Source organism: Oryzias latipes, chromosome 9 (genome assembly GCF_053564925.1).
Source record: "Oryzias latipes strain Hd-rR chromosome 9, Olatipes_Hd-rR_3.1".
Taxonomy (NCBI): Eukaryota; Metazoa; Chordata; class Actinopteri; order Beloniformes; family Adrianichthyidae; genus Oryzias; species Oryzias latipes.
In genome coordinates this window covers 13,251,637-13,276,677 of record NC_136245.1, presented here as the reverse complement: position 1 = coordinate 13,276,677, position 25,041 = coordinate 13,251,637, and the positions used below count along the sequence as shown (strand labels likewise).

Sequence of the window (25,041 nt, the reverse complement as noted above, 5' to 3'; positions counted from 1 at the left end):
AGAACACAAGCTCTTCTAACCTTACAGAGCTTTCAAAAGCTTTTGCATTTTCCCCAGAGAGGTGAATTCTGTGATTTTCAGTAAAAATCTTTTCACTTCACTTTTTCATTACATTTTTTACTTAATTGCAGCTTAAGTTCTTCATTTTGCTTTTCAATTTTGTACTAGAAGTGCCTGGTTTGCCATACTGAATGTCTGTTAATGATTAAAATAATAAAAATGAATAAATGCACTCTTGGAGAAAAGTCATTTGACTTTTGTTCCTAATAAGGACTCAAATGTAATCGTTATGATTATGGGGAAAAAAAATCTTTACCTAACAGAACTAAGATTTTTAAATAATCTTCTCTGGCTTCTATGTATTTACTGAGTGGGCAAGTTACTGTCTATCTCAATATTTCACCTGGTCCTCACTGCTTGTGTCATCATTATGGGAGGAAATGTGTTTTCAGATGTCATGTTTCTGCTTCTACCTCAGATTAATTCCAGTCCAGCTTTCAGTAGTGGTGTCCTCTTTGATTTTAGGAGTTTGCAGTACTACAGACTTTTAACGATTAAATATTGTGTGCAGCTGTGGTCTCAGAATCCTCAAGCCTTCTAAATCTGGTGCATTTTTCTATAGTTTTCTAGTAGTATGGTGACTAACCTCCGGCTCCGGTGCCACATTCGGCTCTTTCATCCTTGTGCTGCGGCTCTTTATAGTTTTGTAAAATAACTGTTATGTTCTAAGATTGTCGTGGTGCCTTTAACACAGTCGGGTAGTGCGAGTGGGCAGGAAGAGGAGAGCAGCGTGAACAGGCGGAGGGGGCGTGTCTGCAGCTGTGAATGCAGACCAGAGTCTGTTATGGGATGGAAAGTTCTTCTAAAAAGACAGTCAGTGGCAATCTCGGAGGGGGCACATGAAAGCCATTTTTTTTCATAGACTAAAACCACCCATTTCCGCACAAAAATTATTTACATTTGCCTTAGTGCACCCTTCCTATCCTGTTAACTTGCTGCTATGATGACCGTATGTTACGCTGTCTGTGTAGGACACGCTGGAAGAGGGGGGTTGCATGCGGGACAAAACAACTTGGAGCTGCAGAGGATGTGAACAGGTAGAGAGGCGGGGAAAGGGGTTAGACTAACCACTTATGATTCCAGACCCTGCAACAAAGACAGAAAAGTTTATTCAAACTTGTGACAAATGGACAAAAGATCAGAGGAAACATCACGCTCATAAATAATTAAAATAAATAATTAAATAAATATTCTGACAGCATTTCGAATCATTACAAGTATCGCCAAATGAACTATCACGCTATGTAGAACAAAACAATTTTTTCTAACACCCTAGGCTCCCTGTGCTTTCATTTCTGTGGGAAATAGATCCTAATGGCTCTTTGAGTGGTAAAGGTTGCCGACCCCAGCTCTATAGATGGATTATTTGAACTTTTTTGTGGAGTTTTATTAAAAAAAAAAGTGAAAGAAAGAGCTGGACTATAATGATGCGAGAATAAAACATATTTTACTCTTTTTAGCATATTTAGACTAATTTCTGCTAATTCTCTTAATTTCTTTTCCATTTCTGAATCAGGACAAAATTTGTTACGCAGGTTGCTTTAATTTACAGTGTTCCCTTATTTATCATAGGAGTTGCATTTTAAAAACAACATGCGATCAGTGAAATCAGCAAAGTAGGATTACGGATGTGTACAGATTGTTTGCTTCCATCCTGTTTTGCATTGGATTCCCCCTGTCTTTCTAACTTGCATCTCAACCTCCATCCCCTTCCCCTGGCCCGGTCTGTCTTGTTCGATATAAATATCACGTTAGGTTGGTGAGGGGGCCGGGTTCCTTTTTGAGACTGTTGGTTGACAACTGGTTGTGCTCCTTAGCTCACTGCTATTAACAGGTAAGCTGTGGACCCTTATGACCCACCCCTGCTGCCCAACTGCTAATTGAAAAGGTTAGACAGCCCTGGCATTATCCAATTCACAGGATTCTTCATGCTACAAATAAGGGAAATAATAATGGCTCTTATTGTGGAATTCGAAGCATGCTGTAGTTAAAAAGGGCCTTGTAATTGTCTGTGTTACTTTCATTTTCTGGTTTACAAATGTTTCGGATTTAAGCACATTCTTGTAATACCCACAATCAAAATTCTATGGAAGTGAAAGTTTTGTCTTAATGTTGGTTTAATGCTAAGGGTCTTTGATTTTAGAGATGCACTATTTGAACTTTTATTGTGGGTTTGAGCCCTTCTGTTCTCACATGGTTGCTTGCTTGAATGATGGAATGTATGGAATTCTCCACGAAGCTTCATTCCCATCTGATAAACACTGCAGGACTGTGGCAGGGAGTTGTGTATGGCCTTCAATAGTCAAGACCAGACATGAACCCACTGCCACAAGAATGTGTGGGATATGTCCACATGACTTGTTTGCTAAACATAATGAAGATTTGTGTCTACACAGGACCTTCTGACAGAATGGCTGAAAACCAAGGTTTTGTTTTACGTATTTAATGAATTCATCAGAATTATTAGATCAAGTTATATTGGCTGGATTCATTCACAGAACGCACAATGGACCATTGAGTTGTTAGAGCAGAGCTGCAGTTTGTCCTTTGTCACTCCCACCCGCAGTCTGGAACCAAAAAATATATTTTTTTCTTTCTTTAAAGCAGCTTTCCACATGCCAACAAGCTTCAGTGCTGCTTTAGTGATGATAAAAATGTCATTGCTGGATTTCCTCATACAGTGGTTTGAACGTGTGGTGCTCATAGTCAGTGGCAATGCTTGACAGTTGTTATCAGTGTAAAAAAAAAATCAATTTCTTTATATTTGTGTGCAGGTGTAACACACTTCAAAGAAGGGATTGTTTTTGTTTATGAGAATGCACATTAGAGCCGTTCAGTTAGGGTCCCTGTGCACACAAGCCTGGTTCTTGCGGCAGTTAGAGCGAATAAAATAAGTCTGTTAAAATCCTTTAATATCGGAGCATCAGCTCCAATGTTTACATTCTTTTGTCTACCACAATTTTTTTTCAACATTTAAGATACAACAACAACAAATCCCAGTTCAAATGAACAAATACTAAACACAACGCAACAGCAAATCATGGAACTAATTACGAAATCACGGAACAAATTACTGAGTCCTGAAACACAAAAGCAAATCTGGGTGCAAATTACCAAAAACCGACTCGCATAAAGCAATCCCATCACAAATGACCAAATCCAGAAACACAACAACGAAGTGGAAACACGGCTTCTAACAGAAAGGGACGTAATATAAAACCAATCGTGTATGATTGTTTATTATTATTTATTATTAATTTCTTTATGTGGACATCGTAAATACCGTAATTTCCGGGCTATAGAGCGCACCTGATTACAAGCCGCACTCATTACATTTTTAAAGGATAAACCATGTCGTACATACATAAGCCGCACCTGTCTATAAGCCGCATGTGCCCACACTGAAACATGTGATGTAGATTGAGGATGTGTATGTTTTGAAACCTGCGCGTGTGTAAGTAGGAGGAGGAGGGAGCGGAAGGAGGGGAGAGCGCACTTGCAGCGTGAGAGGGAGTGAGAGCAAGAGCAGTGAAAGTGTGTTGGGGGTGTGTGTTTATCTCTGTTATACAGAGTGAAAGAGAACTGTTTTTAAAGAAAGTTTCCCCAGAAGACCGATGAATGATTCTTCATTAACCCACTCTGGAGGCTCTGAGGGTCCGAACGGGGAAGTGAACAACTTTAGGAAGATCCGCCTTCGGCGGATTTTCCGATCACAGTCAGAAAGTAAGAAAGTAATCGCAGGAAAGGTTCAACACATGATATATTTACCAAGAAAGACGGTACACAGAAAGAGTTTTCAAAGTTTTAATAATATACCTGAGCTCTTCTTTCTAAAAAAAAAAAGCCTAGATCAGAGTTCACAGTGGTGTCCAGGAGTAACTTATAGGCACGCGCGTGCCTCTGAGCAGCACACGCAGAAGCACGAGCTACGCAGCGCATGCGCTGGGAGTTTTCTTTCACGACAGTGACTCACCATAACACAGCACTAAGAGGGCTGGTTTAAAAAAACATGAACGTAAAAGTCACTGAGAGCTTTCTTCATCTTCCTCCTGTGCACTGAAACCATGGAAGTCTTCCTCCTCAGTGTCTGATTGGAATTGTTGTTGCTGTCAGTGTCATACTCATCCTGAGGCAAATTCCCTCCTGAGCTTGCGCTGTCCAAACCCGTTGTTGATGGTGGATTTTTTTCACACTGCTTTTAACAATTGCTTTTAACTTGAAAGCTGCGTCATATTGTAGTGGCGGTCACGTGCACGTTGGATCTATTGGCAGCAAGGGATTGTGGGATGCGGCAAAAATAGGGCTGAGCATGGGTGTTTCTTTTTGTTTCACCATGAGTGAGGGGTTTGAGGGCAGAAGTGACGTCCATGCTGTTTGGCTGATTGTGGGTGTGTTAATATAATTAGGCTTGATATCGGAAATGAGAGAGCGCATTAAGTTCCTCATTTTGCCTCCTCCTCTCTGAGACTGTTCGGAGTTGTGCGTTGGCTGGGACACGGACAGCCCTCCAGTGCAGCCATTTGAGCGGGAACTCACATTAAATTTGCGTCACACATATGCCGTAATCTCCCAGTCTCCAAGTGTGCACCAAGTGTGAGAGCATCATCATCATCTCTGTTCATAGTTTTTTGGGCTCGCTTTCTGATCTCCATTGCCTCCATGATGCATATACAATGTCTGTTTTCTTCAGTGCGGATGATAAAATATTTATTTCCCATAGTGTCATTGTTCACTAGGATGCCAGTAAAAACTACAATACAAATCATGGCGAGGCTTCGTAAAACGAAGATTATGAAGAGGGCTGTCCACGTCTTCTACAAGCTCGCTCGTGGCTGAGCAATCCAATATGGGAAAGGCAGACCCTGCAGCAGAGGCTGCAGGTGAAAGTCTGTTCTAGATTCAGTACAGTCGTGAGGCCGGCTATTCTCCTTTGTCGTTTGTCTTTTAGACTAGTCCGTCGCTTGTCTTCAAAAGAGGAGACAGCGTCTTTGATGTACTGGCGCCAGGTGTCACGATCTTTTGCCAGAGTAGACCACTGACGATGGTCGATGTTGCAAGCACCAAGGGATTTCTTAAGAGAGTCTTTGTATCTCTTTTTTGGTGCCCCTCTATTTCGCTGGCCTGATGCAAGTTCGCCATACAGAGTGATCTTTGGCAGTCGGTGGTCCTCCATCCTGTGTACATGTCCAGCCCACCGCAGTTGTGACTTAAGAAGCATGGCCTCTATGCTTTGGATGTGTGCCCTCTCAAGGACTTCGACATTGGTGACAAAGTCGCTCCAATGGATGCCAAGAATGGTGCGTAGACAGCGCTGGTGGAAACGTTCGAGGACTCGCAGGTGGTGCTGGTAGGTGACCCAAGACTCAGAGCCGGAAAGAAGGGTGGTCACCACAACTGCCCCGTAAACACTGATCTTGGTGGGTTTCTTCAGGTGCTTGTTGTTCCACACCCGACTGTGGAGTCTGCCAAAGGCACTATTCGCCTTGGCGAGCCTGTTGTCTAACTCTTTGTCAATCCTGGCATCTGAGGTAATTGTGCACCCCAAGTAGGTAAACTGCTGGACAGCTTTCAGTTCTGTCTCTCCGATATAGACATGGGGAGGCTGGTACACTTCCCGAGGTACTGGCTGGTGGAGGACCTCTGTCTTCTTCAGACTAACTTCAAGTCCGAACAGCTTGGCAGCATCTGCGAAGCAGGAAGTTAATCGCTGAAGTGCTCTCTGAGTGTGAGCTAGGAGTGCTGCGTCATCTGCAAAGAGGAGGTCACTGATCATTTGCTCACAGGTCTTGGTGTGAGCCTTCAGTCGTCTCAGGTTGAACAAGCTGCCATCGAGGCGGTAGCGAATGTACACGGCATCCTCGTCATCAGGGCCATCAGTGGCTTGCTTCAGCATCATGCTGAAGAAGATCGTAAAAAGAGTGGGTGCCAAGACACAGCCCTGTTTTACGCCGTTGATGATGGGGAAAGTGTCTGAAAGGTCGCTATTGAGCCTGATCTGAGCGTTCTGGTCTTCGTGCAGCTGAACAACCATGTTGAGGAATTTGGGTGGGCAGCCGAGACGTTCCATGATCTGCCACAGGCCTTTTCGGCTCACAGTGTCAAACGCATTGGTCAGGTCGACAAAGGTTACATAGAGTGCCTTGTTCTGCTCACGACACTTTTCTTGAAGCTGTCGGAGGACAAACACCATGTCAGTTGTGCTCCTGTTGCTTCTGAAGCCACATTGGGATTCTGGAAGATGGTCTTTGGCAATGGTGGGCACAAGTCTGTTGAGTAGGATTCTTGCGAGGATTTTCCCTGCGATGGAGAGTAGAGTAATCCCTCTGTAGTTTGAGCAATCAGAATTTACTCCCTTGTTCTTGTAGAGGGGGATGATGACTGCATCACGGAGATCTTGCGGTAATTTTCCCTGCTCCCAGCAGCAGATAAACAGTTCATGGAGTTTGGAGTGTAGCGCTGGGCCACCATGCTTCCATAACTCTGGTGGTATGCCGTCAACTCCTGCTGCCTTGCCACTTTTCAGTTGCTTAATGGCTTTTAAGGTCTCTTCCATAGAAGGCGCCTCATCCAGTTCCTCCTTAAGTGGTTGCTGGGGAATACGGAGAATTGCTGACACGCCGACCACACAATCAGACCGCTGGACGCTGTTCAGTCCAGCGGTCCAAGATGGAAGTCTTGTCTGCTAGAAGCTTCCGTTCGTCTGAGCTGCGCAAGGGACTCTGGATTTGGTGCGTGGGCCCGTACACTGCCTTAAGGGCTTCGTAGAACCCCCTGGAGTCGCCAGTGTCTGCACAGTGCTGAGTTCTTTCTGCAAGGATGGTCCACCACTCGTTCTTGATTTCTCTGAGTTTGCGTTGGGTGTTGCTGCACGCATGACGAAAGGCAGCCTACTTCACAGGACAAGATGGCTGGGCTAGATGAGCCTGATGAGTATGGAGTTAATTCAGTCTCAATAATCAGAAATGCACACAATCTGTTTTACAAATGCACACGCTCCGATTCACAAATGTCATTTTATGCAAACGTGAAAAATAAATTCGGAAATACACACCCTGTGTTTCACAAACACACAGATTGTGTTTCACACATGCACACTAAATGTTTTACAAATGCACAATAAGTGTTTCTCACAAATGTGCACACTGTTTTTCACAAAAACATTTTAGAAATTCACAATAAATGTATCAGAAATGCACAGTAAGTGCTTCACAAACATGATTTTTAGGTACACATGTGATGTGAACTCACAGATCATTCGAATTGCAGAATTTGCATTCAAAATCCCGTTCTCGTTTGTGAATCTCCCCGTGTGTGTGAGAGATTTTTCTACGGTGAATATTGAGACTCATCTGACGGAGCAGGTCAACTAATGTCACCATTGGCTAGTGAATCTGTCAATCAAACTCATCGGCACTAAAAAAGGGACAAAAACGGGTAAAGCAGAGAAAATACAAAGAAACAAGAAGAAGAAAAAAAGACAGACAGAAAAGGAATAGTCATATTGCCATACATTAGAGGAATAGCAGAACGCATCCAAAGGGCCATGAAAAAATATCCACATTAGTACCCCGGTCAAACCACACAAAAAATGTAGACAACTCCTGGTACACCCGAAAGCCCAGATCGAGCAAAAATAATAAATGCAACATTATCTACAAAGTACCATGTCTTATCTGCAATAAAACATACATCAGAGAAACGGGATGAAATTTTATGACAAGAAAAATAGAACACCAGAAGAAAGTGAAAAGAAGATGAAAAAAAGGCTAACAAGAGCAAAATGACAACGCGCATCTCAAGGAAGCATGAAATCAGACCTCTGCAAGCGAGAAATAAAAAAATCTGTTTTATTTTCTAAGACCTTATTATTGCAAAGCGGCAGGGGTTCATTAGAAATCCATCTCTGAGTTGTGGGCGGGACTGTTGGTGTCGAAGTAACAAAGATTGCAATAAAATCCTTGTTTACATTCTCTACCACTAGTTACAACCCCTCACAACCACAACATAACATTACTAGTGAAACAAAATCGGCAAGCGATATTGGAGTCTTCCAGACTTACAGTTTTGAGCCAGATATTAGCTCAGACAAGGAAAACAAAGATGGAAATTATTCTATTTATTAGGGGTGTAACGGTACACTTTAGGTTCGGTTCACGTTCGTACCGTTTCGTTTGTTTATTTTCCCCCCCGTAAATGTATTAACTTTGCGTTGAGGCGGAACTAACGTTACTCGCGGTATTCCGCCCAGACTCTCACTGGTTTCTGCACTTGCGTGCCTGTAGGAAGGGGGGCGGGGGAGGGGGGGCGGCAGAGCATGTCGCGCGCAGCGTAAAGGCCCGTACACACCGGGACTAATTTTGCGCGCGATATTCGCCGACGTTTAACGCCTCGTGACTAAACAAAGGACACCAATGTGAGTGTGCACACCGACGCGAAAAACGCCACGCGTAAAAGCGTAATTTTTTTAAAAAACGCCTCGGGTTCCTTTTTTTTTGGTTTGATGTACCGCGTCAAAAACTATACGACCAATGAGAATGGCGCTTCTGCACACGTGTCTGGAGCTTCTGAAGTTACAGTAAAACACAACTTGGGGGCGCTCAAACACAAAACTGTCTTGCTGAGCACACATACGTCACGGCGAAGAAGATATACGCCAAGTAGCGTCTACACTGCCGCTAAGAAATAAGACGAAGAAGATACACTCACTGACGGACATTCTAAAATATCCCCGAAAACGCTAATGATACATTTTCAGCTCTTGTACCAGTCGATAAAACTCCCCATGTTCTTCTCATCTCGTGACTATGGGATGTACTCAAAATCTGCGTCTTTTCCGGTGTCTTTCATCATTCAACAGAACAATTTCGTCATCGCTGGAACTGGAGCTGGAGCTACTGGTGCTTGAAATATTCATGTTTTCTTTGTTTGATTCTGACAAGCGCGTAAATACTTGCTCTCTTCTTCTGAGTGAAAAGCGACTTTAAGAAGCGTAAAGTTGCGCAGCGCCACCTTGTTTGCAGGGGGTATTTCTGTTTTACATTAAGCGCCATCTAATGTCAGGGAATGAAATTGCATGTTCGCTCGGCTCATCGTCAGCGAAAATCGCCTGGGTGTGAACACAAAAAACGTGGCGAAAAAAGCTGGCGAATATTCGTCCTGGTGTGTACGGGCCTTAAGACTGTGTGTGAGCGCGCGTTCAGTTTGTGTAGCTAAGTTATGGAGAACGGCAATAAGTCCAAACGGGTATGCAAACCCCGATGGAAGATCCGCCTTCCACGGTCAGAAACGTCATTGCAGTTCAGCTTCAACAGCTATTAGGTGACGGAGGTGACAGTGCGCATGTCCACAGGATCAGCATGGCTAATGCTTAGCTTACGCTCTCCTGTGCTCCTGTGCTGTTGTGTTGACATCGTTACACAAAGATAGTGTATGCCACAGAATAGATCTGTTAATGCTCTTAAAACGGCATGACCCGACCGTAACAATCGGGTATACAAGAAAATAAATGTGCAAGTAAATTTTCAGGCCAGTGTTAATGAGTCAAAGTTTGTAGTTCCTGGCAGCTAAGAGTTTTTATTTTATTAAGCAGATCACCTAGAGAGGTCAACTTTATTTATTGTTGTATAAAACCAATAAATGCATTTTGTAAGTAATTATTTTCTGGCTTTTTGTACAGAAAAAATACAGAAAATAGATAGATTAAAGCTTTATTAATCTCCCAAGGGAGAAATTCAGGTGTCCGACAGTAAAACACACACAATAAATAACAATAAGATAATATTTTATAAAATAGCAGTTCATATATCAGGCAGATTTGTATTTTATTAGGCAGCCGTACCGAACCGAAACGTATCGAACCGAGCCCTATGAAACTCTGAATCAAACCGAAATGAGATTTTAGCGTATCGTTACACCCCTACTATTTATCTATAAATGGATGCATCAGAACGGAGCGAAGCAGCAAGACTTTAGTCCACACATTTCACTTGGTTTCACAAATTTGAGCTTTTCAAACGGAGCATTTTTATTTGCTCTGAATAAAGGGATGCTCAAAAATGCTGTTTTAATCTTAAATTATTTTATATATGCCCTCTATCACAAGACAAATGCTACAAGAACATGTTCAAACAGCAAAAACACATTTTTCATAGAAGTGGGTCTTTAAACACCAACTTTTTCATGTAAATTAATCATTATTGTAGAATTGTGTTTCAAATACCAGTTTGTATGTTAATCATTTTCAAGTCCTTAATTGACACCAATTAAAAAGGAATGTGTGGGCTGCACTGTGGCACAGTGGTTAGCGATCTTGCCTCACAGCAAAAAGGCCCCCAGTTCGAGTCCCAGCTGGGGGACATGAAAAACATAACATCAATGGGGACCTTTCTGTGTGGAGTTTGCATGTTCTCCCTGTGCATGCATGGGTTCTCTCCGGGATCTCCGGCTTCCTTCCACTGTCCAAAATCATGCTTCATAGGTTAATTGGCAACTCTAAATTGTCCATAGGTGTGAGTGTGAGAGTGAATGGGTGTGTGAATGTGGACATTCTACCCTGCGACAGACTGGCGACCTGTCCAGGACATCCACTGCCTTTGCCCACAAGTGGCCGGGATAGGCTCCGGCAGCCCCGTGACCTTGAAAGGGACAAAATGTAATAGAAAATGAATAAATGAATAAAAATGTGGCCATGTAAAACTGCTGAGTTAAATGCAGTTTGGTTAAGAAGGTGGTGCACCAAACCTTCGTCCTGGTGCACCTAGGAAAAAAAGTAAGGCACACCGGTGCGACCAGAGCAAAAATTTAGTCTAGTGTCCTGTTTATGGTTGCAGAAAAGTGTGCGAAGAGAAAAAATACCCTCTGGCTCAGTGTTCATCATGTCACAGGTCAGACTGATTTGAAAAGACCATCCTCTGTTCAGAATATTTTTTTATAGCCTTTTATTAGTTTTATATAAAGAACGCAAACCTGTTGCTTTAATTGTGACTTTTACTAAGACAGTTTTAGGTAAAGGTATTTGGAGTTTACACCCTTTTGCCTGAATTAAACTTGTGTTTGATTATTCGATGGAAAGGCTTCACATGAAGGGCCCCATCAATGTCTCCGTTTTCTATGCCAAAACATACTTTCTGGGAATACATTTGAATTCCTTAAAAGTTTAATAATTTTTGGCTTAGCTAGTTCAATGCACTTTTTAAAATCACTTTGGTTCTAGAGCCATTTGTGGTATTTCTCTATCTCAAGTTTTTGTTTTATGAGGGGACAAGCTCAACTTGGGTAATGCCTTGTTTAGCGACTCAGCGCCAGGTGCAGATTATTTTGAGCCGGTCCTGATATTTCAGCACATTTGCACAGACGTGGGTACTCTCTGAGCTTAGTGCTTTAAATAGGTTGGTGCTACCATGTGGTTTAAAGCAAACTTGAACATTTGGCTTCTGGACAGGACCCTACATTGGTCCAAAGATGAAGAGTTGAAAGAGATTATAGTTTACACAATACTCCTACACTAACTGAATCTTATACAAGATTAATTACTTTGAATTTTACAACTAAGAATATAATATTCTTAATATTCTAACTTTTTGGTTGCGTTTAGGCATACATTTTGAACAAGATATTTTTTTTTTCCTTCTTAATTTTATGCTGGAAGGACACTAAAAGGATGTTCCTCCTGGGTCTTTTTAACCACTCCCCCATTCCTTTTAGTGTTCAGGCCACATGTTATCACTTCTTGATGTGAATGCTATCTGTGTCTGTTTAAAACAAAACCATGCCTCCACACATTCGGGCATCCACAGACAAGCCGAATATGTGAGTATGGAAATCATTGTACGTAATGACTGATGCACGTTTATGTGCTTCAGCAACACCTCCATTGATTGTAATGATGGGTTAGCTTTTGTTAGAGAATAATGTTTTACAAAGGTGAAGGGAAAATTGTTTACTGGGGATGCAAGGTTCATTTCCCTGGTGGACATGTTTTGAAAGTGATCAGTGTGATGAATACCTACAGCTATGAACAACATTATTGTACCTAAACCGAATAACTGAGAAAAGAAAACATGTTAGAGCATTTATTCATGTTACATTTAAGAGATTACCCATTAAAAGTGTTTCTCTTTTTCAACAGCAACTGCAGTTAGTTTTTATGGTAGTTCGATCTATAATGTATAGGGGTTTTAAAAAAAACTGTAGCAGATCCTAGTATCTGCACTATGACAGCATACCACCAATGATTACCTTCTATTCTGGACAGGCTGTTGATAGATGGGATGTATGACGTAAAAGTCTATTTTGTTCTTGTGTTGCGGAATAGTTTCAACAGGGTAACTTAGCCCCCTCCGTACTGGCCTGGATTCAGATTTGTTCTCTGCTTGTCAACTCCATTATCATTTATTACCCCAATGGTACACTGTAAAAGAACACATGAAATTTCAACACATTTTAAGAGCTGTCTTAAAATTTTAAGTCAAGATAACAAATGTGATTTTTGTTGACATAACATGCTGCTCATTCTTGATTTATTTATCATTCAGTTCTCCATGCCTCTGCATCGTGCAGTGCGATTCATACATTGTGCTCCAGCACACGACCATGTCCCTCGTCTCTGCTCCTGCTCCTACACCTGGTTGTGGACCCTACCTCTGGCTCTTCTTTCGCCCTCAGCCATCCTTCCTCTCATCTGGATGAAGCCCATCTGCTGGACTATTCAAACATGTAGTTGTAGAGTTAGATAAGCTAATTCTACTCGAAGAGCTCTGGTACATCGCCTATCCGTCCTGGGGAGGATCCCTCCTTCATGTGGGCGCATATTTTTGCAGAATCTGTTTTTATTTATTTGTGTATTTTTTAATTTTGAGTTTTTCCTTACCGTGAAGGAGGGTCTAAGGGCAAGGATGCCCAGTTTAGTTTAGTCTGTTTAGTTTAGATTAGCAAATACTCGTTGAATTCTATGACTTCATGTTCTTTATGATTCTTGTTTATTACGCAATTACCGGTATGAAGCCCATTGAGATGACTATTGTTGTAAATATTGGGCTATATTTTAAAAAATTGAATTGAGTTGAATTGAAGCCTTGACTTCACTGCATCTTGGTTTTTGGCTTTTTGGCTGCTCTGCAGATTGGAATCCCTGCCACATCACATCATCCTGTTTTTCTAAAGTTGTCAGACACATGGCATCTCATTTGACCCATGGACACTGTCATCTGCCTCCTCGATTTTGAAGCTTAATCTGTACTCCCACGTCCCTTTTACAGAGACAAATTTTATCCATGGAAATCACTCCGAACTATAAAAGGACGTTTAAGAGTTTTTGATGGTTTTCTGAGCTTTTTTCACACGTGACATTAGGGAGAGGAACTTTCTGGTATGTCCACTATTGGACTGTAAAATAAGATAACTCCAAAATAATTTTAAGAGAAATATGCAGATTTCTTTTTATTTTATTGTTTCCAAGATTGTCATCTTTGCCTTTCCTGATTCTATCAAAATACCTGAAATCACAGTCAATAAACAGTTAAAACTGTAACTCTTCTGGATGTTTATTATTTTTCCTTTGACATATTTGTTTAAAGAAGTCTAAAATAAATTTTGCAAAAAAAAAGACATGTTTTTCTAAAGTAGGTGGGAATCAATACTGGTATTTTAGTCATAATTGGCTTTGCCTTTACTTTGTTTCATGTCTTTCAGATGCTTTGCTTGCAGACTTAGAATCAACAACATCCCACATCTCAAAGCGTCCAGTCTTTCTACCTGATGAAACTCCGTATTCCATCCCCACCGGAGGACAGTCCTTCCAAGATGTGTCAACACCACCACCTCTTCCTCCCCCACCCTCAGCTGAGGCTCTGAACGGGACCCTGACTGATCGTCCAAACTCCCACCTCTCATGTCAGCTAGTAGGTCTCAGAGGGACTGGCTTTATACGAGGGCACCTCCTTTTACATTTATTTTTTTGTTAGGTGAGGTGAAACTGTGTGAGGGCCAACCATTCCATCTGCGTTTTTGAATTATTTTAATAAGATAAAATGCGAATCAACAGTTTAATGAACATGTTTTTTGCAGTGGTATTTTTATTTCCTCACATAGACTGTCAACACATCTAAATACATTTTGACCAACATTCCACATTTGAAGAGTAGAAATGAAATTAAGTAAAAAGTTTGTCTGAAAAAGAAAACGTTAAATCTAGGTTCATGAAATGTTAGATTAACTTTTACATTTAAACAGTTTGAACAGGAAAACTTAACAGTTATCTTTTTCGGTACAAATCCCTGTAGTGTCAACACACACAAAATGACCCACTGACTTTAGAATTGATTCACCACAGGAGACAAGTCAGATCTGGCTCAAAGACTATGGTTTTGATGCGCAAGATGTCCCACAAGTGGGAGTCCTTTACTCTAGTTCTCACACGGTTCTTGTTAAGGTTCATAACAGAACATGTCTTCTCTCACAAGTTTGTGGAGCCAAACAATCTCAGCATTTTCTTAGCAAATGTTCACATTTGTTGAAAGCTGCCTTTATCCAGCTAGCAGTAAAAGTTGGCAAGAGGGAGCTGTTGGTGTCGACTGCGACACTCACTGAGCTTCATCTGCAGGAGCGTCATCAGGGCGCTCACAGAGAAATTGTTCACTGCTATAAAACAAAATGAGTTGGATGAGTCGGTTTTGCATCGAACGCTACTGAAAAAACTCGAACTGTTCTCCTTTTGCCTCCAACTATCTCTTAATATCAGATAAAATGTCTTCAATTTGTTGTCTTCAAATGTCTTAAAATGTCTTCAAGTTGTTGAAAAATTTCCCTAACTTTGGACATGCCCTTCCTCCCCCCATGAGAATTAAAGTTTTACAAGATCTTCTCCCAAATTCTTTTCAATTTTAGTTTAGATTTTATCTTTCACTTGAGATTCTGTAAATTTAGAGAATTTTTGTTTGATCTACAGATTAATTGTCAGTTTTTCTTTTATTTTGAAATAAAAAAAATCAAGCCTGGTAAATGATTGATGCTCTTTCTGCAGTCTGTAGGTTCAGCCCAGAAGAGCTTGTGGTCTAGGGACAGCAGCAGTTCCCCCCTGTCTCACGCTGAAGAGGACCACGTTTACAGGTATTCTTCCTGCCCAGGAGATGTTGTAACAACCTGAGAATTCAATCTCATGTGTTTTGTTTTTTTAATCCTTTGGTCATTCTGTTCTTCACAGTTTTCCAAACAAACACAAGACTTCCGACTCATCTTCTGTAGCCATGACATCTGGCCTCGGCAGTAACCTGTCAGAGCTCGACAGACTTTTACTGGAACTTAATGCAGTCCAAAAAAGCTCCCCTTCCTTCCCCACTACAGGTAAGACTTGAAGACTCCTCGTGTTTCTCTGGTATGTGTCTCTAGTTAGAACAGTGTTTTTCAACCAGTGTGCCGCGGCACACTAGTGTGCCGTGGGAGATGGTCAAGTGTGCCGTGGGAAATTGCCCCCATTAACTGATCTAAAAACATTTACCATTTCCAGGATATCAGCTCTTTGTTCATCCAAACAGGCCCTGATAAAACACTGAGAAATTAGGAATATGAAAGATCATAAAATACTTTTTTCTTTGTGTTTATTTGATTTTATCAAAGACATTTTGATAAGAATGACGGTACCGCGATTTAGCCGCAGCTTAAGCTTTGTTTTAGGAAAAGTCCCGCCCCTTTAACTGTCTCCACCAATCATTCTTGGAGTCTTAATCACATGTCATCAGTCTGACCAATCAGAAGTGGTTAAAGTCTACACTTCCTTGTTTCGATTTAGCTAAAAATGTCGCTCAGTTCTAACAAAAATACCAGCTAAAGCTTGTCTTTAGCGGTGTGGCTTTCCACAGAATCCGGTGTCAGACCGTGGAACGAGTGATCAAAACAATGAAGCTCAGAGACGCTTGTCTGTCTGCGGTCGGCGGACTTTTGCACTACATCTCCCATGATGCATTGGGTTAAAGTGACAGCGTCTTACCGCACAATGAGTCTCTCCTCTTAACGTCTTAAAACTTTTAACTTTTCTTACATCTTTTAGAAAAAACAACTGCAGCTTCCAGCTTTTTCTGCCACAATTATCACAAAAATGCATGTGAGATTGTGGAGGGACTGTAGATCAATACAGACTATGAGTTTCTCCTTTTTTTTTGGATGCTGATGTGCCGCGGGATTTTTGTCAAGGTTAAAGTGTGCCGTGGCTAAAAAAAGGTTGAAAAACACTGCATTAGAAGAAAGTGCTGAGATAACTAATTGATGCAGACATTTAATCTACTAATCAGTGTTGGGAACACTTTAAAAAATAAGTTAGTTATATTTACTCACTACTTATTTCAAAATGTTGAATTACAACATGAATTAAAGCTATAAGTAGCATTTAGCTGAGGAGCCCTATGCCGAGGGGGGCTGGGGGACGCCTGTTTGACCACCGGGGGACAGTCTACCAGCTGTCCCCGACTTATCCCCTTCCTCATATAATCTCTTATTAGGGCGATGGGGGCAAGGGGAGGGGGTCAGCCTGCGATGCACCTTGGGGGGAGGAGCTACTTGGCAGTGTTCCCCCTCCCATGGTTGCCGTATGGAATACCCCCCCCCCCCCCCCCCCCCCCCCGGTTTTAATTGCACTTTAGACATGTAGGACTCTTGGTAGGGGGGGTTCTTGGACATCACTGCCAGCAAGCAGGAGATGCCCTACCTGCCAATTTTAACTGCACCTTAGTCATTTAGGGGCCCTTGGTGGGGAGGGTGATTGGACATCACTGTGAGTAATCAGGAGATGTCCTCTCAGTGCCCAACCCGCAAATTTTAACTGCACCCCTTTAGTACACACTCCCTTTACCCCTCAAATTATACACTCCAACACAACTGCCTTTGTCTGGCCATGTTTACAACACTTCCTGTGGACCCCTTCCAGGCTGGCTCCTGCCTTGCTCTCTCCTGGACCAACCGTGGGCCCCCTCTATAATCACCCTCCTATCCTCCCCTCTCTAACATCTCTTCTCTCTCTTCTTTCCTCCTTTCTTTTTCCGTCCGGTCCAACATAAAAGATTTTCAAATATGAGTAAAATGAATAAAGTTTGGCCTCGATTACAAAAGGGCTTTATTCAGACATACCTCTGGTATGTCAGAAGATCCATAACCCCTGTTGTTAAATTAAAATATGTCCAACACGAGAGGCCTTCAGCTCTCAACTGTCTGCCCAGCTGTTGGACAGGACAAGTTAAAAAAAAGAAAAAAGGACTTCAAGGATAGAGGTTCAATTCTTGTTAAGACATCCTCATTGAATCCAAGAGAGTCCAGCAAGCGCCAGAATTACCTCTTAATGGGGATTCAGCAGCTGGATCGAAGTGCCACCAGTGCAGAGCTGCTCAGGATAGCAAAAGGCAAGTTTGAGGGCATCTGCACGTACAGTAAGGCCAAGACTTTTGGAAGATGATCTGAGCTGGCCGCGACTGCTAAGCAATGAAATCAACGAAAATCATACGAAGCAGCAATGGTGCCTCTGATGCACCTGAGTAAAAACACATCAATTAAAACAAAATAACTATCAAGACTAAAACTGGCAGAGGCATAGACAAAATAAACTTTCCAGGGAGTCAGAGGATTGCCTGCAGAGGGAAGCATTGTCCTGCTAAATAACCTGACACCAGAGGTGCAGGCGGGGGTAGGGGGGCTAACGTCTGATACTCTGGGGAGAAAGGGTTGTAGCTGCAAATTAGAGTAGAAAAAAGCTGTTGAAAACTAATGTAATGAAGAATAATTCTTAAAATTCACCAGTTCATTTCTAAAATTCTGAAAATAATCAGGGATCATTCGGACACGTACAGCTATATGTTTATGAAGTTTGATTATGATAACTGAAAGATAAGTTATGAAAAAAAATATTTGTTTGGAGTCCAGACAGAAAAAGCACAGATTTTGCGATGAAAAAAATGTCTTAAAATTCATCTGTTCCACCTAAAATTCAGAAAAAATATGGAAGGCAGTAGGACACAGATACCTTCCTCTTTGTAGGTTTTGTATGTATATCTGAATGCTAAATAAAGAAAAAAATAGGTGTTTGTAGTTTTGCCTTAAAGAAACTTTTTTGGACATTTTTGGATGGAAAAATGTCTCAAAATTCATCTGTAACTTTTTAAATTCAGAAAATATTTAGGAAGCAGTAGCAAATAAAAACGTATATTTCTGGGCAGTTTGGTGTTGATAGCTTAAAGAGAAGTTATGATAAAAATTATTTGTTCAAGTCCGAAATTTCAGAAATCACTTTCAGCAAGATCAAGTATAGAGCTGCGTATCAAAGGTGGAGATTTGTAAATGGCATTGAATTCTGAAATCCTAGCTTCCTGATACAAAGGCAGATTTTTTTTGAATTTTTATTATGAGTGCAGCGAAATCAACCACTTCCTGTTTGGCTGTGGCTTACGCAGGCACGGTCAGGTGTACACCCATGAAACCTCCGATTATGAGAGAAGACCCTTCTGAGTACCTCCAGTTTTAATTTCATGCACATCGGACAAAGCACTGGGAAAAGACAGGTCAAAATGTGACAAAAACTGTGTTTTTCAATAATTAGGTGGGGCAAATCGATTTAATTTCAGTGAGATCTGACAAGGAACTTGCACGTGAGAGCAACTTTTTTGTGAACGGCGAGACGCCCAACTTTGCCACACTGTCACGACCACACCCCCGCATAGAAAGTTGTGTTTTTTTGTCTGAGTAAACTTCAATGGATTTTAACAGGTGGACATAGTTTTGAGGTGTGTCGGCTCATCCCACTTGGAGCAGTGCGGCTTAGAGCTGTGACGATGTAGGATTTTTGAACACCGCGGTGATGAAGCAGCAATAATCACGGTGTCGCGGTTAACCGTGCTAAAGTGTGTTGAAGTAGAAAATAAAAAAGCATTTTGGAGGATTGATTTTTAATTTCTTTTGAGTCTATTGATGCAGTTAAATTGAAAGCATTTCTGTTAATCCATTTTAATCATCAAATTAGATGTTTCTAATTGAAATTTGGTACACATTTACTAGAGTACTTTGTGAAAATGAAATGTGAAATACCATTTTCTTTATTATTTTAAGTAAGTGGCAGAATGAGCGATTTTGAAAAAGGAAAATGCGGTTTGGAAGATTGATTTTTTTATTTTAATTTTTAGTCAACAAACGCAGCTTTATTTTGAAAATGAAAAAGCATTTCTGGTATTTACTTTTATTTTTTAATTATGCAACAGAATGCTTCCATAGTCTCACTGAAAAAGATGAATTTGGTCTTTAATGTTTATCATAGATACCCTTTAACTGTGACAGACAGAATGTAAAACAAAATCCAGGATAATGTATGTTTTTAAAGAATGTATTTATATATCCATCTATTCATTTTCTAAACCCGCTATATCCTTTTCGGGGTCAGGGGTTGCTGGAGCCTGTCCCGGCTACAGATGGACAAAGGCGGGTTACACCCTGGACAGGTTGTCAGTCGCAGGGCACATAATCACTTCCACACACACTCACACATGCATATCTAGGGACACTTGAGAGTGACCAATTAACCTATGAAGCATGTTTTTGGACTGTAAAGGGCAACTGGAGTGCTTGGAGAAAGCCCACACGTGAACAGGGAAAACATACAAACTCCTACAGAAGTGTCCCAGCTAGGATTTAAACCCGGACCTTCCCGCTGTGAGGCAAGAGCCTGTACTACCATACAGTCCCTTATTTATGGGATGGTGCAGAAAATATTTAATTTGCTAATAACTTTGGAATGTAACTCTGGTAGTCAATGACAGAGGTCAAAGGTCCTCACCAAGTTTGGACTGTAGCTGCTATTTTGGTCCATTCTTATGTCATCCTGGTCCCTTTGCAGAAAAGCAACCCCAGACCATGATGTTCACATGATGACCCCATGCTTCACAGTGGGTTTGCTGTTCTTTAGATGCAACTCAGCATTCTTTCTTTTCTGAACATGGCAGGTGGTGTTTATACCAGAGTTCCGTTTTGGTCCTATCTGACCACAAGATTGTCCAAATCCTATGGATCATCCAGAATGGTCTCTGGAAAACATTAGACAGGCCTGGATATGTGGTGGCTAAAGCAGGGGGACCTTAGGAGCTCAGCAGTAACTGCTGAATGCTTGTTTATTCTCCTGTACTGTATGTCCTGATGTGCTTGATACATTTCTGACTTAAAGGAATAAAATATCAAAAAGGAACGAGGGCTAGATAAAGGACAGATAAAGGACAACTACTGTCAAGTATTTGTGTTTGTGGAAAGTGTCATTACTTGTGTTTCACTTTGCAGAAGAGGCAGCTCCACCTTTACCATCCTGCAGCATCATCCACTTTGAAAATGGGGGCACCCCTGAGATCCTTCTAAGTCCCCCATCTCAGGAGAAATCAATAAGAAACGGTGCAAAGTTGGAGGAATCCCGACCCACGGTGAAGAGCCTGCTGGACGAGCTTGAAGGACCAGTGCCTTCACCAAGGTGCTGTTCCTTTCTTTGACTCGCGTTGAGTCTTGAATGTGTCTGCTACAGTAATGAACCCATAAGCAGCAGAACTCACATCAGACCATCTGGTGCTTTCTGTCCTAAAAGAGCTTTTGCAAAATGTGTCTGTTTGTGTGAGGAAGTGTTGAAAGAATAAAACAAGATTTAGAGGATTAGAAAATGTTTGCATGTGTGCGCAGACACAGCTGCATTCTTTAATCTTGTTTGCATATTTTTACAGATATGAGGTAATAAAGTCTTATTCTGACAGTCTTGTCTTGATGGGGATTAAAATCTCAGCTGACCTCAACTCTTCATGTACAGCCCTCCTGCTCGCCACAGTGATTTGGATACGCCCTCGCAACAACAAACCAGAATTTCCGCTTCCTGTGCCACAAGGGAACTGGATGAACTGATGGCCTCTTTGTCTGACTTCAAGGTAAAAAGCTACAAGAGTGAAAAACTGTAAACGCTGACCCTCCTCTGATAGTTCTGATGATTTCGTTCCTCTTTGTCTTCATCCTATTTCTGCTTTCTGTTCTCTAGCCTAATTCTTGGGGGGCTTTGCAAGACCCAGGAAAGGCACCCTCCAGCTTTCCTTCATTTTCCTCCGCTGTCACCCTTGTGCCTTTCTCTTCCCTTAGTCTATCCCACCCACCTGCCTCTACTCTATTGTCATTGTCTGCTGGTGTAGAGCTGCACATAGACGAGGATGAAAGCAGTGGTGGCAGGTTGGTGCCTCGTCCAGGCCAGTGTCCTGCTCACAGTCCTGCATCCTCACTGTCTGCAGCAAGCGACGTAGACCTGGACTCTGAGATGGAAGGTTCTGCCACCATGCTGGTTTCTCAAACCAAGACCTTGCTAGTCCTCTCTCAGTCTGCTCCCTCCAACTCCAGTTTGTTGTCAAACGGCTCGAGCCTTTCCAATATTGCCAACCTCTTTGCCTTTCCTGTTGAAACTGTCGTGGACCAGAAGGCTTCCAAGTCTTCCAGCCTGTCTGGTGAGCGGATCTCGCCTTCAGTTGCTGTTGGTAAAGTGTCTTGTGCTGCGGAGCTTCTAAGCAAAGAGTATGCTTGCTGCTTTAAAAATAATTTAAATTTCTATAACTCACTTCCTTCAAAAAGGCTTACTCCTCCGGACTTGTTACCCCACCCTGTTGCAGTGTCCCAACCGTCTGCATACAGCCTGTCCAAAATATCATCACCATCTCCAGTCTCCTCAGTATTGGTGCCCTCACCTCCTAAGTTCACTTTTACCAGCAGACAGCTGTCATCAGTAGCCCAGTGTGACACTCCTCTCACTGTGCAGCAGCCCCCCATAGTGGAACCCTCCCTGGATGAGGCACTGGACAAGCTGCTGGAAATGAGCTTCAGTCCCAATCACACAGGACAGGAGGCGCACCTGAGCATAGACGCATGTCATCTCCACAGAGAAGCGCAGGAGGAGCTCATCCTACCGATGGACAGAAGCAGTGTGCAGCCGAACACTTTCACTGCAGCAACCAACACTCTCACGGACTACTCACAAGACGGGGGCACTGAGGGGAACGGAGGTCTGGATTGGGCTGACGAGGAGCTGTCAATGTCCCTGCGTGACGGACTGGATGGCACCATGACTCCTTACACAGAGAGGCTGTACACAGATGGCAGCATGACGCCGCTGACAGAGGCCAGCTGGATGGATGATTCCATGACCCCCTCCTCATGCCCGGGGAGCCCTGATGTTGCTCTGGACCTCCCCCTGCTTCAGACTCCTACTATTGACAGAGTGTCTGCATCAGGACATGTATGCATGCTTTGCTGCAGCTCTTGCCTGAACACATGTTTCTTCTGTTGTGCTCCACTAAGCTCCCAGCTAGTAAGAAGTAGGAAAAGGGAATAAAATCAATCAATAACAGGCAAGCATGATTGTCGTTTAGTTAGATGAGACTTTTCTTTAAGTTTTTAGATGTTGCACACAGTTAACGTACTGCTTTGCTGCACTAATCTTTGTGTGATAGTGCAGCATGAGGAGAGACCCTGAAAAGTGGCATCTTAAATGATCATTACCTCTGACCCAAGCATGTAAGAATGACATGAAGTGTGTCAAGACCTTCCTAGCATGCTGCTCACTCTGATTTCTGATCACTGTGGATGGACGAATAAGGTGCTCGCTGTGCCCATGTAGATCAAATCAGTGATCAGGCGTACTAAGGAGACGGACAACTTTCACCCCATGTACCGGGATGGCCAAATACGCAGGAAGATGGGACCCATCATTGTCAACAAAAACAGCTCCCAGGACCGCCTAATAGAGGAGCTGCAGGGGAAGCTGGGGATCGCTCGCTCAGAGCGGCGGCGCAAACAGTCTGACGACTGGCTGACTGAGGGCGTCGTCGTCTCCTCCAAACCTCAGCGTTTCCGTCTTGAGGGGGTTTCCACTGATGTGGACAAGGTTTGCTGTCAATTTTGAAAGAAAAAAAAAACATTTCCATTTACTTCCTCTTGCTTTCTTCACATTTTCCCATCTGTTTCCTCCTTTCTGTCTTTACTTTTCATTAGATTGTTTTTCCCTCGGAGTCACCTCTCCCTGCCAGGAGGGTACTCCCTCCTCTGTTTCCTCCTACCTCCTGTCGAGCCCCCGTTGTAGAAGAATCTAAAGCACAAGTCCCAGTTTCGCACTCTCCTGTCCCGATACCACCACCACCTCCTCTACCTGCCTGCACCCCCCCACAAACCACCCACGTTCAGCAGCTAGTTTTTGTTGCACCTCCACAGATTAAAACAACCCCACCTCCGCAAGCCCCAATTAAGGACCATCAGAGTCCAAAGCCGCAGCCCCTTCCTGTTCTCAACACCCCAGCCAGACCACCTGCAGTGAAGCCAGTGCAACCAGCTGCCCCCAAAGTCCTGGTGTCTGTAGGCTGCCAAACAGAGTATGATCCAATCTTCCCTCTGATGCAGGCACGAGTCTCTTGCCATCTGTGGTTTCCTCACTTTAAGATGTTCCCTGAATTTTACAACACATTATTGATCTCCTTCGCTTTTCTGTGGCTCAAAGTCCCACCATGAGTATTTTTCAAACATTTCAGATTATGGCACAATGGAAAGGTGGTGCTTCTGGCGGGCCTCCAACGCAGGTCAACAAGCTGGACAACATGCTGGGCAGCCTGCAGTCTGACCTCCACAAACTCGGAGTTCAAACGGTTGCTAAAGGAGTCTGTGGTGCCTGCTGCAAGCCTATTGTGGGACAGGTGAGTCAGAGGTGTGAGTTTGTGATGCATTTAATGACCATGGTGGCTGTTAACCTATTCAAAATCGACTCTCCCAACTGGTCAGGTGGTGACTGCCATGGGCCGCACATGGCACCCTGAACATTTCGTGTGCACGCACTGTCAGGAGGAAATAGGCTCCAGAAACTTTTTTGAGCGAGAAGGACAGCCGTACTGCGAGAAAGATTACCATAATCTGTTCTCTCCACGGTGCTACTACTGCAATGGGCCCATACTGGATGTAAGTTTTGCACACGGACGAGCGTTGCCATGGTGACGGAGGCACATATCAAATGTTGTTATGTCCATTTAGAAAGTGGTTACCGCACTGGACCGGACATGGCATCCTGAACATTTCTTCTGTGCCCAGTGTGGATCCTTCTTTGGCCCAGAAGGTATTTAGTTATTGCCAAGCTCATTTTGGAAAATTCCCTTCTTTAAACCCCACTCTGCTGAAATTTTTTTTTTTTTTTCCAACATGTTCTTGTGGCGTTTGTATGGAGTATGGAGGACGTGTGGCGTGTTCGAAATTACTATGCAAATTATATTTTTCCATGATTTTTCTAAATACTCAGTGTAAAAGACAGTCAGCATAATTTTTTATGTCACTTACCATTGAGTATATATTAAATTTTATTGAACAAACAACCTAAAGATAACAGTATTTTTATCAAAATTAAAACCCTTAAAATGCACTGTTCCACATTATTATGCACAACAGAGTTCCACAAAATTTTATAAATTCTAAAGAATTGAAAATGGTCATTTGTTGAATTTACTGCATTAAGAGGTCAAATTTACTGAAATCAAAAGCTATTCCAATCAAAAACATCTTAATCGGTCAAGTTCCATTTTGCTTGAGGATGCTCCAAAGGTTCTCAGTAGGGTTGAGGTCAGGGGGGATGGGGGACTACACCATCAGCTTATCTTCTTTAATTGATGATACAAAGGTATTCTTGGCAGCATGAGATGGGCATTGTCATGCATGAAGATCAGGGGTCACCAACCTTTTTGAAAATATCTTGATCGGATCAATGGTCGGGTTAAAATTCACCCGTGCACATGGGCGCAGAAAACCTTTTTCCGATTAGAACAAACGTTCCCATGGCTCACACTTTCACACTCGCATGTTGTCAAAGCTGTAAAATGAAAACTGCTAGTTTCCACAGAGTCATTTCACTTCTCACTGATAGTATCCCACCTGGTGATGTCACAAAATATGTTTCAGATGGATCTGATGTGGAATTTC

At 42.5% G+C, this 25,041-nt stretch overlaps 1 protein-coding gene across 4 annotated transcripts in view; it reads left to right on the top strand.

Annotated features, from left to right (window-relative positions):
* The window catches only part of LOC101171750 (paxillin), a 49,498-nt gene that overhangs the window by 16,023 nt on the left and 8,434 nt on the right, over window positions 1–25,041 (top strand). Inside the window, exons 2-13 of one of the 4 annotated variants that reach the window (XM_020706165.3) lie at window positions 13,750–13,958; window positions 15,080–15,165; window positions 15,260–15,399; window positions 20,356–20,539; window positions 20,867–20,981; window positions 21,089–21,542; window positions 21,705–22,327; window positions 22,709–22,975; window positions 23,083–23,484; window positions 23,613–23,774; window positions 23,860–24,033; window positions 24,106–24,187. In XM_020706165.3, coding sequence (XP_020561824.1) covers window positions 13,750–13,958; window positions 15,080–15,165; window positions 15,260–15,399; window positions 20,356–20,539; window positions 20,867–20,981; window positions 21,089–21,542; window positions 21,705–22,327; window positions 22,709–22,975; window positions 23,083–23,484; window positions 23,613–23,774; window positions 23,860–24,033; window positions 24,106–24,187 — 2,898 coding nt within the window. Of the gene's footprint in view, window positions 1–959; window positions 1,098–11,772; window positions 11,869–13,749; window positions 13,959–15,079; window positions 15,166–15,259; window positions 15,400–20,355; window positions 20,540–20,866; window positions 20,982–21,088; window positions 22,328–22,708; window positions 22,976–23,082; window positions 23,485–23,612; window positions 23,775–23,859; window positions 24,034–24,105; window positions 24,188–25,041 lie in introns of those variants that run through there. The other 3 variants (XM_078952681.1, XM_078952680.1, XM_020706164.3) reach the window with 3 other exon arrangements.